The 18,583-nt window shown below is 43.8% G+C and overlaps 1 protein-coding gene across 1 annotated transcript in view; it reads right to left on the reverse strand.

Moving 5' to 3' along the window:
* Positions 1-18,356, reverse strand: part of CLDN10 (claudin 10) — a 56,116-nt gene extending 37,760 nt beyond the window's left edge. Inside the window, exon 1 of the mRNA XM_057401145.1 lies at positions 18,074-18,356. Within this exon, the coding sequence (XP_057257128.1) occupies positions 18,074-18,287 (214 nt within the window). The 5' untranslated portion in view covers positions 18,288-18,356. The remainder of the gene's footprint in view (positions 1-18,073) is intronic.
* Positions 18,357-18,583: the final 227 nt, after the last annotated feature.

The raw sequence follows: 18,583 nt of genomic DNA on the forward strand, positions 1-18,583 counted from the left end.
TGGTGGAATTTGGTGTGTGTGTACAGGGATGATGGCTTGTCCTTTCTTGTATATGCATGTGGAATGCACCATTAGTGAATAAATGTGACAAAAGCTGTTACTTTTAGGATATGTCCTACTAAGGGACTTGATAAGAGACAAGCATTTTTAGTTTTGGGGAGAGGCCTCTCATGGAAACAAGTGCTCAGTAATGGAAAGGAAGAGAAATCCTGTTTCTGAGAGCTCTCTAAGACTGCTTCTGTGAGGAATCCCATCATCAGACTGAGCTGAAATGCATTAACTGCTTTAATGCTTAGGCATGGGACCATACTCACGCCATCCCCTTGCAGGTCTCCTTGGACAGGATCATCAGCTTCCCTTGCATAGAGAGGACTGGAGAAGGACAAGGTGGCCATGGCTGTGCAGGAAGGGAGTGACGGCACTGGCACAGCGAAATTTGGGATGGAAGAACAGTGGAAGACTCACATCAAAGCTGTGAGACTCGATGTATCTGAATGCATTCTGGGTAAAGGAGAATCTGCCCCTGAACCCTTCCAGACTTGATTTCAGAGGCTCAGACAGCCGAAGACAGTGAGAACTGCATCCTGTATGTGCAAGGCCAGTTAACCTGCTTACTTATCTGAGGTTAGGCACCCAAAGAGTAATATTTTGGACTGAGATAGCAGTTATTGGGAAACAAACACCAAATAGATAAAAAGAGTTTCCTCACAACATTTTAAACTCTCTCAACCCATTTAAAATCAATGCTTCTTTCCTCCCACAAGGTGCTACCATACATGATAGCACTGTGACCAGGCACGTGGTTGTCTTCTCATGCCCTGCTTCTCCCCTCCTGGGACCTCGGTCCTTTGCTGGACTGACAGGCATCCCAAGGAGTGGTGTAAGGAGAACGCTGGTAAAAGAAGTAGCTTTAAGAAAATATTTTATCCTGGGCTGCATCAAAAGGAGCATGACCAGCAGGTCGAAGGAGGTGATCCTGCCCCTTTACTCTGCTCTTGTGAGACCTCACCTGGAGTACTGTGTGCAGTTCTGATGTCCTCAACATAAAAAGGACATGGAACTGTTGGAACAAGTCCAGAGAAGGGCCACAAGGATGATCAGGGGACTGGAGCACCTCCCGTATGAAGATAGGCTGAGAAAGTTGGGGCTGTTCAGCCTGGAGAAGACAAGGCTGCGTGGAGACCTCATAGCAGCCTTCCAGTATCTGAAGGGGGCCTATAGGGATGCTGGGGAGGGACTCTTCATTAGGGACTGTAGTGACAGGACAAGGGGTAACGGGTTAAAACTTAAACAGGGGATGTTTAGATTGGATATAAGAAGGAAATCCTTTCCTGTTAGGGTGGTGAAGCACTGGAATGGGTTGCCCAGGGAGGTTGTGAATGCTCCATCCCTGGCAGTGTTCAAGACAAGGTTGGACGAGGCCTTGGGTGGCATGGTTTAGTGTGAGGTGTCCCTGCCCACGGCAGGGGGGTTGGAACTTGATGATCTTAAAGTCCTTTCCAACCCTAACTATCCTATGATTCTATGATTAATATATGAGCTAAACATAAGGATAACTGGAATAGTTATGAAGTTATTATTGTTATTGTTTTGTGTGTATATTAGGACAGAAAAAAATTAAAAGAGTTCAGGTTGTTTGTGTTTTTTAGACCTAGTAAGATTACTTAAGGCAACATCTTTTGGATAAAGCAGTCATGTTACCTTTTCCCACCTCATGTTGCCATGTGCTACACCCCACACACCCGCAATTTTTGTTGCTGTTGCAGTAGAATGTGATATCTATAAACTTAGCCTGACATCTTCTTTTTAAAATATTTGTCAATACATTTTTAATAGGTCAAAGTTCTGTTTGGCTGATTCAGTCTGAGTCTGCTGTAACTCCATCAAAATCTGTGGAGTTTCCCTGGCATCAAAGCTACAGCAATTTAGGAATGACTCAGGCTTTGAATTTCTTGGATTTTGCTAGTAGGAGCTTGGAACCAGCAATGCAAAAATTACTTCTAATCACATCTGTAGATCCCCTTTTACTTCCAAAGATGCAATCTTCATCATCACATACTCTGGAACAGTGCACTTGCATTCATGTTTAGAAGCTTAATTATGCATCAATTACATGGGGGAATTTTAAATACGATTTTCAGATCCTTTTGTTTCATGGATTTGACTAAAAACATTCTGTTTATTTTGGTATCACTCTCTTAGCTGGCATGACTGATTTATCTGATGACTAATTTATTTGACTCCAGCCAGAAATATGCTGCCAACATTTCAACAAAGGGCTCCTTTGGAAAGGGTTTATATTGTCTCAATGCATTCTAACTATTAAACGCTTTATGAAAATGTCCATTGATACCCAAGAGCTGCCTGGCAATGAGACAAAGCTTTCAACAACTGAGCTAAACCAGCCCTTCCTCTTGATTAGCCTTTTTGCCCGCTGTAACTAGTTCTCCGCCAGCCTGGTATTAATGAAGCATCTTTGAAGAAGGATAGGATTATTTCTGCACAAGGAGAATGTGGGATAGCTCGACTTTGTGTGTGTCTGTGTGCGTGCACAGAGCATGTTTTATGTAAAAGCTCCATCGAAATAATAAATGGCAGGCTTAGTTTTTGAAATAACTGGCATTACCCCTTGCATGAGTGAGATCCTGGCTGCCAGTGAATGCTCATCAGAGACTTGTATTCCATACTCATGCCCATCACTATGGTTAAAGAGGAATGTAGTTTTTATTGAGGCATCTAGCCTGTGCGAAAAGAGGGGGCAAAAGGCTTTGTACATCAAGGAGGTTTGAGTCTGGTCAGCTAAACGTCTATTCAATGAAGACTGAATAATGTGGGATGGACATTTTAAAGGCTTCAGTGCTTTACCCCTACAACAGCTTTTAATAAAAGCATGGCTCTCTTTGGGCACTGACTGTGAGAAAGGAGAGACGAGAAATATGGGAAAATTAGCTGCAGAAGGAAAGAAGGAAATTGCTCTCCAGGTGCATTCTGGCTTGGACTGAAAGCTGTGGGTATAAATTACATCCAAGTAATCTGAGGTAGTGTAGGATTCACCCACAGGTATCTGCTGAGTCAGGGTGGGATTCAGTTGAATCCTGCTGGTATGTCCATACCTTCACTAATCATCCATCTGCTTTACTGTCAATTAATTGGCATGTCTAGACTGATCCTCTGACACGGTGTAGATGTCTCCCAGAGATAAGATGGAACCTATCCTAGAAGGGGACAGGATCCCCTCTTCCTGTTTGACTAGAAGGTGATCACTGGGTGACTAGCTCACACATGGCATTTTACACCACAGATGCCTGAAGTGGTCTGGGATAAATCTTAAACCTATGCTTGAGATCCAGTGCAGTAATTTTAACACTTTATCTGTACCCAACTTCAGGTGCCTGATGAAGCAGTACAACATCTCCTAGGCAGGAAGAGAACTATGGAACCCACACCATTCAACATTACTAATGTGTGACTCTGTTCTGCACACAAGATTATAATCTCATGGCAAATCTCAGCTGTTACAGAAAACATGAAGTTTATTCAAAGCATTGCCCTTCCTGCCAGCCTTGCTTGACTCTTCCCTGAGCTGGCCACTAACTGAGGAGTGTTTTTTGTTCAGATTCCAGTATAAATGCTGGTTTTAGTTGATGCAAGACTGTACAGCTTCATTACTTCAAGCATTTTGGCCTATATTGTCTCCCTGACTCCTCTATTTTGGGCTGTTTCAGATATGTTAGGAGAGTATTGTTTTCCAGTGAAAATAGCACAGAGAAGTGAAAAGGGATGAATGTGAGTGTGCTGCCTTTGCTTAGGGCTGTAGATCTCTTATCGATATCTAGGACAAATCATGGGCCAACCTTTGCAGGCCAAAATTCACTAAAGGACTTTTGTAGACCAAAGGCTACCAACAACTGAACCTTAGATACTTCATAAATTGTATTTTGTGAATTACAGCTTTCCACCTAAGCCTGCTGCAAGGGGGAGTCCAAGAGAGAAGAGGTGAGGACATCAGCGGGACATTTCACTTCTGGCAGCTAGAACTGACCACAGGGTGTGAGGCTGGGCTGCTTCAGACAGCCAGAGAGTAAAACAACCATAGAGTAATGAAATTAAACTAAGGGCTAGAGGTAAGCTGTCCACAGACAGACAAAAAAGGACAGTTACTTTTAGGGTAGAATCTAAAACTGCTAATAGTCTTTGTGGTAATCCAAGCTCACCAGGTCCTATGGCATTGCCACTGGACATGGGGAACTGATTGCACTTTTACTGTTTGAGACACTTTTTATATATTTGAAGGATATTTTCATACCTACTCTTCTTTAGAATAAATATTCTTAACTCTTCAGTCTTTCTTCATAGATCATGTTTCATAAACTTGAGGGATTCTAGCTGCTTTTATCTGTGTGCTCTTTCAAAGTTCTCTGCATCTTGCTTCAAGTGTAGTACCCAAACTGGACACAGTACTGCAGCAGAGGCCAAGCAGAAACTCTCTCAAGCTATTTTTCATAAAGACTTACCTTTTTTATTTTTGCAACATGGTTCAATCTATGTGTCATGCACTGTCTGATCCCAGCTGAGAGGACCCCCGATAGTGGATTGATACCTGCTGGTCCACCTCCCCAGACCTGATACCTGACCAGAAGCTTGCGGGCATTTTTTTCTGTTGAGTTCCCAGTAAGTTGTTTAGAAGAGAGAAGGTAGATATTTTGGGGCAAAGGAGGGGATAGCTTATAAAAACTTAACATCACTTGAGCAACAGTACTATGTCAGACATAGCACTGAACTAATTTATGATCCTGTCTCTGCTAGTGGCATGAAGGAGACAGTAAGGCTGCGAAGATGTGGAGAAAAGGGAAAGAAAAGAAATAAATCCATTTAGAAAATATTGCTGTTGGTAGAACTGAGTGAAAGCAGATGTAACCTAGTGAACTTCAGACCTTGAAGTAATGTTATTGAGAAAAGTGAGCAATGCCAGTGAAAAAAATCTCTGGCCCTAAAAATTGTTTTATATGACTCATGCATAATAGAAATTAGTCTTGTTTGGAAGCAGACTTTTCCTTGTCACTTTTTCTTCTTTTAAGTGGCAACTCAGAAGCCTTTAACACCTAAAATACAATTTTATGCTTCCTAGTTCGTCTGCCTTATCAGCAGTACTTTCCCTCCAGTATTATGAACTACGACTATCTTGCTGCAAGGCTGTGTGAACAAGCAGGCACAATACAGAATTCTGATGCTGAACACAGATGTTTATTTGAAACAATTCAAGGTGGTAAAACTGCAAAGAACAGGTGGTTGAGAGCACTCAGACTCCTCAAATAAGATCTCCCACCCTTTATTTTGATTAAAATACAAGAAGTTTTTGGAAATGATCCAGTTTCTCCTAGTTGAGTGGTTAGCCTTTGCTGAGATTGTGGACAACTTGGGCCCAGTTCCTCTCATACTGAATACTGGTGGCCCAATTTTCAATCCCAGGTCAAGGTAGAGTCCTGCACCTCACAAGCTCATTTTCTGCTTCCTAATGATCTGCTTCCATCAATCTGTCTGATGTATTTTGGGTGGCTGTGGCCTATGTGTTTTATCCAGAGCTCTTTTGCCACTCTGTGGCCCAGCTGTCATACACCAGACGGACTCCCTTGGCTGCAAGTCTTTTTCTCCTTGAACACTGTTCCCAGAAAAGAGGAGTGGAAAATAAGGCCATTCCTATTTACCTGACTCTACTTTCACTGGGGCACATCTGAGTCCTGCACACTTAGAAGTTCCTAATGGAGTGCAAACCCTATAAGCTGGCCCAGACAACCCGTCGTGCCTGTGCTTGCCCTTAGGTCTCTGCAGTAGCTGGAGCAACCAGCACACTGCAGCACAACTAGCAAATGACCTTAGCAAGCACCTAAATATTTGCGTATCATTGCAAACATAAAAATAATAATACAGATCTGTGGGATGTGGGGTGGTGTGGAGTATCTCTTATCAACAGGGTCTACAAAACTCCTTCTTTTGTTTATAAGGAACTGCAGACCAGAGATGCCTGGATTTGCAGACAGGAAGGGGGGAAAACACCCCACTTGTTTCCTCCTTTGAGCAACAACATTTCTCTTAAACTTAACCAAAGAAGGTAGGGAAGCCACTTGGCAAACAGACTCGTGTTCAGTACCTTGGCTGGAAATATTTATGCTTGTTCCTGTTCACACACACAGTGTTCTTCTCTGTGTGTGCCAAGTGGAGGAAGGGGAAGGACTCACCACCCCATGCAGCCACCCCCCTCACAGACCAAGGCACCCCTGCTCCACCTGTCTGGTGAGGAGTTTGCCCACAGACAGAACTGCTGCCTGCAGGCAGCTGCCTTCAGCTGCCTGTATCTCCTTCTGCCTCTTTCCCTGGCTGTGTCAACATGGCACTTTGGGAGGGACCACTGCCAACAACCAGGGCAGGAGAGCTTCACCACTCAGATGGAAGCTGACTGAGCCATGGGTTGAGGGTGTCCACATCTCTAGTGAAGGCCAGGCTAAAGCATGGCTGTGGCAGTGCAGGGTGTCCTAGCCACAGAGAGCCAACTGGCCATTGAGCCTCTGAGAGTAAGCTCCATACCACAGTTTGGAAAGCAGCAGAGATGCACAGGTCTAGAGAAGAACAACCTCTTTGCTCCCTGCTACACCCCTGCACTGAACTGCACCATCTCCAACCACAGTGTCTCATTTGCTTTAGGGGAAGGTGGCTCTACTGTATGTGGCCTCCTGCTCCCTTAAGGTCACACATTTCCAGCTTTAGATTATTTCTTTACCTTTGATTATTCCACCCTCCACCTCAGCTGAGCTCCCTATGCCTCCTGGAAGGAGATACCCATCTCAAACACCTACACAGAGGCAGTGGCAATGGGCTGGTCCTTCTACAGCCTGTGCTATTCAGTGTCAGCCAGAAACACGAGAGGAACCATATGATGGTCTCAGCTGGAGATGTTCTTGGGACAAAAGGGCTGAGGGAGAAAAGCAAAGAAGACAAATGCCGTGGGGTTGGCAGGGGTTACGCAGGATGGCCATGCTGTGCTCACAGTGCCTCGGGCTGTGACCTCCCTAACAGCTCCTGGTGAGCAGGGCCAGCCTGCGGTGCTTGCTCAGCCTCTGGGACACCGGGGTGAGAAGCCCTGGCTGCTGTCCGCTGGCTGGGAAGGCAGGAGTCTTTCTGACTCAGCAGGAATTGACCCGAATCCCTGGCAGGGAGGACAGCAAGCTTTCTGCCATCCACTTGTATCTTACCACTGGCTGTGGTGAGTGCCCTTGCTTTAAAAGTCAAAGTCCAGGGCTCTGACAAGGCCAGGGGGTGACTTCTCAGCTTTTTGGTCAGGCTGTATCACCGTTTCGACAAATCCCACCTCTGCGTACACCCCGTGTGGGGATTCTGTAGCCCAGCAAGATGACTCCCAGATCATCAAGGAAGCTGAAGAAGCTTTGGCTTTTGCATTAAAAGGTCATCTTTGCTTAGATCTGAACAGGGATGCATGCATGAGGGTCAAAAACCTCGTTGCTTGCCAGCCCGGCACCAAGTTAGGCAAATAGGTCTGCTTGATGAGGTCCTGAGCTTTGCTGCATGCAGAGGCACAACAGTCACAGACACTTGAAAATGCTGACTTCCTCTAAAGAGCTGAGTTTCTAGGGAAAACGTTAGGTAAAGATGATATTGGGGGTTTCATAATAGCCACTAAGTAAAGCAAAGCTACTTGCAGTATGAAAACGTTGAAAGTTAGAGTAAATGAAAGCAAAATTGTCTGTGGCATTGGTTTTGCTAGAATATAATTATATCATGATTTGTAAGGTGGAATGTTTCCATTAAAATATGCTATTGATAAGCCAGATGCCATTAATGATAATTTAGTTAATTAAATTACCTCTTTTCCCCACTTTGTGGGATAACTGCTTCTGTTATTAACAAAAGGTGGCTGACTCAGGGCCCAGTATGTTGTGATAATTGCTTGGATTGGGATGCCAGCCTGGGGCAGCAGCTTGGGCTTGTGGTGGGTTTGCAGTAGAGAATGTGTTAATACCTCTGGCAAGTCCTGTTCTCCTGGTCACCCAATGAAACCCTGCACTGAGATACGGTTAGTGAGTCACTTTCACCATTTCTTAGTGGCTGGGGTTTGGTTTCTGCTTTTGCTGCTTACAGGATGAAATATCAATAGAAAGGCTTTTATGTGACATTCCATGTTATTGTTCAGAAATTCATTTGTGAAGAAGGAAAAGGCAGTCTCCAAATAACAGAAGATTTTGGCGGATTTCCATCTGCAGCGGAAATTTAGAACTTCTGAGCTCTCATTTCCTCTGGAAATATGAATCAGTGTGCCCTGACTATGAGCTCGAGACACATCTTTGTGTCTGCTGGTATCTTCAGAAGAGTAGTCCCACATGCAAAATAATAACAAGTATAAACATTGGTAGAGTGGACCTGGTAGAATTATTAGCATTTATTATTATAAAAGGAAATTCATGAGATTCCTCCAGTACTCAGTTTTGCTTCTCATTTTGACTGTCAGTTTATGTAATTGTATTCTTTCTAATACCAGTAGAATCTACAGAATTAAATTCTGGGAAAATTTGGGGCTAGAAGGGAAATTTTGGAGTCTAACCTAAAATAATATTATAAAATAAGATCAATCATACTGTTGATGGTGTACAGTATTCAAATCTCCTATATGGAAGTCATGATCTGTGGAAAACTGTTCAGCGGTGTATCATAAGTCTTAGCTTAGGATGTGGAATTAAGAAAATGCTATCTTTAAGCAGTTTAACTCTGAGGATGTGTTTTACCAGAGCTTGATTCATTACCTTCAGACTAACATACATTTTATTTAGAATAGTTAACACAGTAAAAAAGAGAGGTAGTTGTAAAGTGATCACATCAGCAGACCGTTGAATATGACCTGTAGAAGCTTTCAATGCCTCTGCTTTGCTACTTGTTTCAGATCCTTCTTTAGAAATATAAGGGGCAAATGTGTGGGTGACCATTACAAGGTATTTAAGGTGCAAGAGGAATGAAATATCCTCAGGAGATTTGCCATGCACCTGGATTTCAATGTGTGCTTTGCTGAATTAAGACCATCAGTGTTTAAGTTATAGAATTGTTAATATTTGAGCAGGCAACAGTATTTCCCAGCATCCCATAAAAGTAGCAGAACAAGAATCTGGCTTTCCAGCTTTCTCTCCAGGCTAGCATATTCGGCTATTCCCTGACAGTCCTGCACCTGGCATGAAGTAGAAACCCTTGTTCTACAGGTCCATTCTATTTAGTCACCATCCTTGTTCTGGGGTGACTTCAGATAGCTAAATGACAGTTTTAGGGTCTACAGTAACAGGTTCTGGTATATATCTGCTCAGTGTTGTTGGTTATCAGTGCCACCTCATCAGTGGATGCTTTAACATCTTTTGTTTGGTTTCCTTTGGTTCTGGTTTCATGCCTTTTGTTCATTTCTCTCTGACAGAAAGCACACTTGGAACAGGAAGACTTTGCTGGTTTATTATTAACAGTGAAACTAATGAAGGTTTGAACACTTGGCTTTGTGACTTGAATTTTTAGTTTGAATAGATATATGTGTTGTTTTTTTTTTTAAAAAAGTAATAAGATCCTGGAAGATTTAATGGCACAAACCCATTATTAAATCCTGAGCACCATCAAAATGGAGGTGCTGCTTCTTCACTTTGATAGTGAAATGTCATCAGAAGTGCCCCTTTCCTTGCCAGGTACCCCACTGCTGGGTTTGTCCATCTCATACATTCAGTTTGGGACCCTTCTCAGCTGCCCTGCTTCCAGTCCTCTGCCTTACCTACTGCACCTTGGCTGCTCATCCGTATGCTAGGATCATTTGGTCAGCGGCTCCATGAGCAGCTACAAGGCTGTGCTGGGCAAATGAGGCCATGAGGGGCATAGACTGGGAAAAGAAATTGTCCTTGTGCATAACAGAACCCTGCTTTAAGGCACAGCCATCTGAGCTGATGTGCTCTCTTTTGTGTTAGCAAATGCATCCCTGAAGAGGAAAGCCATGCATGAGCACTGAGCTTCATTGTCCAGTCTGTAGAGAGAAGATTGAGTGGATGGCAGACATCTGTTGGGCACAGCCAGAGGTCCCTCACAGTACTGGCACCAGGACTGAGTCAAGGAATACGTGCCTTAAAAAAGTGGTAATTTGAAGCCCTCAGTTACACCCCTGATAGCACCACCGCTTCAAGGATTTGATTTCATTTGAACCAGTGAAACACCCAAGAAGATACATCAATCAGACCCTAAACCATCAGTGAGTCCCATGGCACCCACTCCATGGAAGGCTTGTAAGGATAGCCAGACACTCTAGGACTTGATGCATGTGGGATATGGAGAGGAATCCCATGTGCATATTTCTATTAAAATAGCTGCACCCATTGAACATCCTGCTTGATACTGCAAAACTATGTGTAAGAACCATGAGACATAGAATAACAACTGCACTGAGGGATTTAATACCCCTATTGTCTCATAGCAATTTTCTTTCTCTACCACACTGGCACTTAACTCACGCTTGCCCAGCGCGCTCCATATGGTATCCGCAGGAGAGATTTTTATGTACATGTATTTTTTTCTTGCAGTTTCTCATCTCATGACCATTGGCTACACTTATTCCCTCTTACCCATTCTCAAGCTGCTTGCTGCTCAGCCTCTCTTTCCCCTGCCCCTTGCACCACCCTCTGCAAATGTCCTATATGCTAGAAGGCTAAAGATTTAAAATCTTAAATCCCAGCAGTGTGAACTCTAAAATCATCAGATTTAATGATCTTTACTTCAGTCTCCCTGTCTCACCCATCCACCTACCAGGGCTGTTTTTGTCAGGTCTCCTCTCCCCTCCTGCTGCAGGGGCTTGTAAAAATGAAATGGATTGTACCTCTAACTTTGAATGAAGTTCTGATTACAGCATGACTGATACAAAGATTAGAAGAGGTACATTGGCCTTAGGCTTCTCAGCGCAGGCTAGAGGGAAGCTCCCCTCACCCACCCCAGTGCTCACAAGGCAGACCAGGGTACAAAATCTGTTTAACAGGGGTATTTCAAGACATTGGCTGCATACCAGTTACTGCTGGATCCTATTCATTTTGCAGTATGCTCTCTGCTGCTATGTAGGAGTAATCAAAGAAAGCTAAAAGCAAAGTGGAGATAACAATCTATCCTGGTGTGAGTATTAGAAGATGAAAGAGCTTTGTTATTAATGCCCCAATAACAAGCTTTGCATTCCCATCCTCGCACCAGCTGCATGGGAACCCACCCTAGCAAATAGCAGCACTTCATACCTTTCAGATTTACTCACTGATTTTCTGCAAATGAAGACTACCTTTGAGGTGGTCTTCAGCAGGTCCACTAGGGAAAAGGCTGTAAGGATGATAGAAGAGAAGCACAAGCAGCATCACTCTTGTCCAGGCCTTGACAAATGTGAAAAAGGTCTCAGTGCTGTAACCTCTGCCATTGTACAGAGGCAGAAAGATAGAAGGCTTATAGCACAAAGAGATGCTGTCAAATTGCCAGGGGTAAACAGGAGTTGTGAAGGAGGGCTGGTTTACAATGCTGCACGTTTTCCTGCAATCCTGCTGATTTTAAAGCAGTGTCAGAGCCTGTCCTTTGTAACCTGCCATCACCTTCTCCAGGACTGGTGGCTGCCTGTGAAAGCCCTCACCCTCAGTGTTTTCCAGCTGGCCCTGAGCAGTTTAGTCCTGCAAGTTCTTGGACTCTTTTTATGTATCTTTCTGGCTGCAGTTGCCTCAGTAGGCACACCTCTTTCCAGTTTGCCCCATAGCTCTGGCCAGAGCCAGGCAGTCTTCACAGTAAATAGCATTGTGGTTTAGCATTCATGAATTTTCAGAGCTTATAGATAAAAATCTTGGAAACAAAGAGCTTGAAAAGAAAACAAAGCTTAGCAGCAGGATTCCTTCTGAGCCGCCTCAAAACCCCTAACCTGTATTTCAGCTCTGACATCCAAAACCCCAGGTTTCAGAGAGCTGTCCTGCCTTGTAGGGGATTCCTGTCTTCTGGATGCTTCTTTTGGAAATTACCACCCCTGTGGAAGCCCCCGTTTTTGCTCTGGATCTACTGCAAAGCTGCTGCTGGAGCTTGCTGGGGAAAGATCTCTTGGATGCTTGGGAGTTAGCCCCCTTCTTCGGTTCATATCTGATCTGCCTGGGGCTGCTAGGTCAAATGTGATTCTCTGTTTCATGAGTGGCCCTGCTGCATATGAATCAATTCCTTTCCTTACTTGAAAGCACCCTAAATAAGATGTGCTATGTCTCAGACAACTCCTCCCTGGGCTGAACTGTTTGATTTACTTTCTCCTTTCACTTTTTTGGGGTGAGGGGAGGAGAGAGTGTGCAATATGACAGATTCCAAAAACATTTGCTATATATTGTCATGGTCATGATGTCTTTTGACCTCTACTGCATTACCAGCTTCCTCTAGGGACCAAATGTGTGCTTCAGGCTATCTTGTTTGAGTGGAGAGCAGACTTAGTCATCTAATGTCAGAACAGAGGCCACAAGCATGGAAAAGGGCTTGCTACAGTTGAGAGGCAAACTGTGGGAGCAGAGAACCTTTCATTACCAAGATTTAGCACTCTATTTCCCTGCATACGCAAAAATCCCCATACTGGCATCAGCATTTCAGTCAGTCTGTTGACCCTTCTGACTGCTGAGAAATGGAGAGTACTTTGGAATTAAGCCATAAAACCCTGCCAGGAATTCTGGCCATGTCTCATGGTCACCACTCCCAAATTTGTGCTATTGATTCTAGTGTCTATTTCTTCTTATATTGGTGCAACTTTGCCAGTGTGGGTTTGACTTTCTTTTTTTCCTAAATCAGCAAATGGATATTGTATTCAGAAAAACTGAACAGAGGGGTAACTCAGACTGTCAAACACAAATCAACCATGCCTCCCCTCAGTTTGTGCTTTTCCTAGAAGGATTTGCTTGGTACAGGAAATTTCTCAGTCACAGTTATACTCTAACCTCAGTATCAGACCACTGTGACTCTGTCCCTTTAAATACCTGCAGTATCCCTCAGCAGATACTTCTGTGGCTGGCCATCAGCCTGAAGAAAACCTCCCTGATGGATTTTGGGGAGACCAGGTAGCAGCCCCAGTACGTAAAGGCGGTCTACAAAAAAGAGAAGAGGGACTTTCTACGAGGCATGCGGTGATAGGAAAGGGGAAACAGCTTTAAACTGAAAGAGGAAAGATTCAGATCAGACATTAGGAAGAAATTCTTCCCTGTGAGGGTGATGAGGCACTGGCACAGTTTGTCCAGAGAAGCTGTGGCTGCCCCATCCCTGGCAGTGTTCAAGGCCAGGTTGTATGGGGCTCTGAGCACCCTAGTCTAGTGGAAGGTGTCCCTTCCTGTGACAGAGGGGTTGGAACTGGATGAGCTTTAAGGTCCCTTCCAGGCCAAACCATTCTGTGGTTCCATGAATTCTGCCTTCTGGCTGATGGCTGCAGCCATTCACCCCTGGATGACGGCCCAGAGCTCTCCCCTTCCAGCCTCGCGAAGGTGCAGTGCCGATGCTCTGCCGTGGCTCTGGGTACAGTGAAAAGGTTCTTGTCCCGTGGCCGCCCACCGGAGCAGGCCGGGGCTGCTGCCTTGCCAGGACGAGGGCAGCCTGTGTCCCCCGCCCGCCCGCCCGCTCTCCCGGCGGCACCGCCTGCAGCACCATGGAGAGAGGAGCGGGCCGCAGTCCGCAGGACGGGGAGGGCAGCGGGCGGGGAGCGGGCAGGAAGTAGGCAGCGAGCGGGAAGTGGACAGAGAGGGGGCAGGGAGCAGGCAGCAGATGGGGAGGGGGCAGGGAGCAATAGGCAGGGCATGGGGATACAGAGGTCGGCAGGGAGCAGGAGTGAATTCTGTAGTCCCAGCCCTCACTCTGCCTGCCCCACATGTAACCCCACTTCGGTACAGAGCAGTGGCGTTGCCCACTGGGGGACATAGCGCTAAGTTCCCACCTCCCTCAGGTGAAGCCTGGCCTTTGCTGCCATACAGATACCTGGCTGGCTCGTTGTTGACTGGCAGCAGTCAAATTGATAGTGTGTTTTTCCTGGCAGCAAGCTTTCTCTGGTGAGGGAAACTCTCATGTCAGTCCCTTCCTGCTCTGGGTTGGGCTTTCTGGGAAAGTTGCCAGTGTCACCCTGAAGCATGTCTGGAATTGCTCTCCACACCCCAATGAACTCAAACAGTGCTTGCCTATTCATGGCTGTTCTGGGTACAGGTGCTACAGTAGTAGTTGTCTTGTTTCAGCTTCCTTCCACCCCATAGCTGCATTACAATGGCTGCTTCATGAAACGGCAGCTCTGCATTTGTCTGCTGATGTGACCCAAAACAGCTGGGCATTGCCTTTTCCATATTGGCGCCATTAGGATAGTGCTACTTGCCCCACTTGGTTCCATCAAAACAGTTATTAGCAAGACTAAGAGATGCCAGCAGAAGATATGAGGCTCAAATAAGCAAAGGTTTAGAGAAGCACATTATTCTACTTTCTGGTACACCTCCCTGAATGCATGGCATGGAAAACCAGGGAGTGCAGAGGAGTCATGAAACAGAGTCATAGGGCTGGCATGCAAAGTGCTGAAGAAATTGTTTGAAGAAACCTGGTAGCTGCCCTGACAGACTAGGGAAGTGTCATACGAAAGGGATGTGGGCACAATTCAGTTTGGTAGATACACTTCTGTATTTTACGTGAATGAAACGGTTCTCTGCAGCATCACCAAAAGCAAAATGCCTAAATAAGGTGTGTAAGCAGTGCCAGACTACTAAGACTACTGAGACTAGTAGTTCTTGTGAAATCTGGAATTGTTAGAATTCAAGACGATAAACATGAGAGTAATGAGAAGAGAGGCAACCACTGCCTGCAGGTCACTGAGGACTCAGCAGGGGACAAGGTGGGTGGAAACTCTGCTATAAAACGTCAGTATCTTTCTGGAGTCTATGACAGCTCTGACTCCAGTGGAATCAGGAGCTTCAGTTCCCAGGCTTGCTCTTTGAAGGGTCTTTGTGGGTCTTTCTTACTGATAAGGGGATAACCAGAGGTTAGTGGGTTTGTTAAACAATATCGTGCCTCCAGTTTGAATTTCTGGCTAATGCCATGTGACATGTGTGCAATGGGCCCTTGGTTTTGATCATGCCATTTCCATAAGTATATCTGGTGCACTGATAATCGTAACCAAGTTAACTGAAGAGACAAAGTTCCCAGATAATATTTAGCTTCAAGCTTGCCGTATTTGCATCAGATCTGATGAATGACTTTGCTGCATACTTCTCCCAGAGCAGATGATTTAATAAAAGATACTGCTTCTTCCCACAAGCATTGCCTTAAATGACTGCAGTTACAACACTATTACTATTGGTGTTACAGTAAATGAGCCATACTCCTCCATGATCTTTCACCTGAATGTTTCAGTCACTGCAGTGGAGTCCACTGCAGCTGTACATGTGAAGGTATGTGTACATTTGGCAACTGCTCAGATCTTTTGGATACCGTTAGCAGTGTGGCTGTGCTAACCCAGATGTCCAGAAACATGAACCCCTCAAGATCTGTAGGTGGGCTGGGCTGCACAACCTGAGATCTTACTGCCTTGGCTATGCTCCTATCTGCACAACCAGTCCTTCAGCTGAAAGTCGGTTCTGGTAAATAGCTGCATACTGCCTATGACTGCAGGGTAATCCTGCTCAAAGAAAGACCTCTGGAGTACATTTTTTGTTTACTCTGATTTGGACAGGAGAAAAAAAAATATCTTTAAACTTCCTATAGCTTATGTAAAAGCCTCTCTTGCAAAATCCTCCCAAAGTGCAACCGAAACTTTAATAATCAAATGAATCTGCTTTGGAATAGAAGTGACTCATGTTATTTACTGCTAATGCTTTCTGTGTGGTAAGCTGAAGATGAATAAGTAGGAACAGAGTGAGGAGCTTGTGTAACAGAGTTATCTTTGGCTATAGGACAAATTGCCAATAGATTCCATGAAATCATAAAAATGCAACAGAAAAAGTTATATTGCCAGCCCACCCTGACATCACTATGCCAGTAATGATGATATATTGAGACTCGGAGGACAGAGATGGGAGTTTCTTACTTCTTTAATCTGAATGTTTTATTGTTTTACAATGTAGGACGGAATGAGAGTGCAAATCTCTTTCCCTGTTGCACTCTTGTTTCCACTGGATTACCAGGAGTTTATGTTTAGCAGGTTTTCCAAACAAAATACCTCTTAGTGTTTATGCTACATGTAACATTACCCTTGGCTGGTGCGTGCACTGGCAGGTTAAAATTAGATTTCCTAAATGTCAGTGCAGCAGCTTGTTACTCTCTTATCTTAACAAAAGTGTGCTACTTTAATTTGTTGTGAGTTTCTTGTCGATGTTACCTTAACAGCAAGTAAGAAAAATCTCACTCAAAAGCTTAAGTATGTATTTTAATGATATAAAATGATACTAACGATACAAAGTGGCAAATGGATTATGGATTACATATTACAGAACTGATTATTCTGAAAGCAGCTTTTGTACTACTAGTAATAACAATAATGGTAATTTCTAGTTACTGAAGTACTTAACACTGCTTTAAACAAATTTTATCATATGTGCCTAAGAGGACGTGTTAATTTTTTTCTTTACATTTCAAGAGAAATAATGCATAAAGGGTTCTTTGCAAAGATGCAATATTTCCTTTTAAAGCATATGTGTTAGTTTCTATGGCTTTTAAGTTATTTTTGATGAACAACATTCTTAAAAGAAATAAAACTATTCATATCCATTCATACCTCTCACATGTGATCTGTGATGGTTTTGAGCAGGGCGTGATCAAATGTGTACTAAAATTCATGCTGATTTTTATATCAAAATCCTCTGCAGATGTAAGAGTCATTCTGTATGTCCCAGCACACAATCTGATGTAGCAGGGGCATGAGAGGCAAGAAAAGGTATGAACTGGTAACATCCCCATGTTTCCAGGTTTCCTCATGTGTGTGAGAGGTGTGTGTGTGTGTGTCTATGTAATATGGCAATAACCACACAACAGTACATATTATATCTCGTTCAGCCACTGGCTATTAGTATCTTAGAACTGTGCTTCTTTTTGGTCACACAAAAGCTTCAGAAGACTGGCTCTGTCTAGCCAGGATTTCCCTTCTGGTTTCCTAAAATACTAGTGTCTTAATCCATTTTTTCCACTCTAGCCTGACTCCATCTTGCTTGTGTGCTGCCCATATCCAGGAGAGAGGGGTCCCCCTGCCCTTGTCCTTGTGAGTACTTATGCAGTTTTACTGAAAACAACTATCTTGCCTACTGTCTCAATGCTTAACAGCAAATAGAAAGAAAACCATTTCCATTTGCCGCTTTACACACAGAACAAAACAGAAAACACATTGCATAGTAAACTTTTAGTCAGTCCCTGTTGCTGAGAAAACCTGTCCCTGAGATAAGGCAAGAAGACCCTGTTTGTTTTTACACTCTGATAGATGGCTTTCAAATCCAATGCTTTCCATTAAAATGGACATTCTGAAACAGCACACCTTTGATCTTTAAAGTTAAATTATTAGTCTGTGATAAAGCAAGTATATGCATGTGCACTTAATTCCCAGAACATGAATATTTGCATGGTATTTGTAGAAGTGGCTTTTTGATATCTGATTTCCTTAGATACTAAGAAGAGTGCTGATAGCTGTCGCAGAACTTGCTGTCTTTCCTCCTCTCCTCATCCATCAAAGAGGATGCTTATTTTTTGCGTGGAAATTAGAGCTGTAAAACAGTTTAGTCCTCTGCTAACAGTAGTTTGTTACTAATACTATATTTACTGGAACTTTGTCTGGTATACTTATCACATATTACCAACCATAGAGTACAGCTTACTGTCTTTCTTGGAATACATATCATTCCTGTAAAGCTGTATTTGGTATTCTACCTACAATATCCTTTACTTTTACTCATCACAATGCTTTAATCACAATCTCTTGCACAAGCCAAAATAATCTTTTTCTCCTCAGGCTCACATCTTGCAATACACACAGCTTTCCATACGACACAGTTAAATTACACTTACTTACCTTCTACTTTGAAGATAGTAAGGTGAGGTCTGCAGTGAAAAGCACCCAGTGCATTACCAGCACAGTTCATCCAGAGACCCTGGAAAACCCAAGTTGCAGTGATAACAGATGATGCTCGACTAGTGACTTTCCACTCATTTGATGCAGTAGCAGCAATAGCAGCTCCTAGCCCACAGAAACAAAATATGAAAGCTATAATCTGTATTCCTAGCATGTTTCTCTGTACCCCAGGGACTTAGTAATGCCACTGTGTGGAGAGAAAAGTACTTCAGTCATGTGAGTAAGCAAAAAGGCATAACATAAGCAAATTACACTTGAAGAAGTTCAGTAACACTTGCTATGGAAAGTTAATGTGCCTGAAAGAAATTGTCATGCTCGAGTGACTCAAGAAAGGCCCTAGGTGTTACAATGTTGAGGAAGAAAGACAAGGTACAACTTTATGGGAGCTAATTACCAACACTTACGTACTAATTTCTAATTGTAGAAATTAATTAAAGTGTTTCCATATTT

This window comes from Pezoporus wallicus, unplaced genomic scaffold (assembly GCF_028554395.1).
Source record: "Pezoporus wallicus isolate ANWC-B61680 ecotype Strahan unplaced genomic scaffold, APGP_CSIRO_Pwel_v1 contig_6944, whole genome shotgun sequence".
In the NCBI taxonomy this organism is placed as follows: Eukaryota; Metazoa; Chordata; class Aves; order Psittaciformes; family Psittacidae; genus Pezoporus; species Pezoporus wallicus.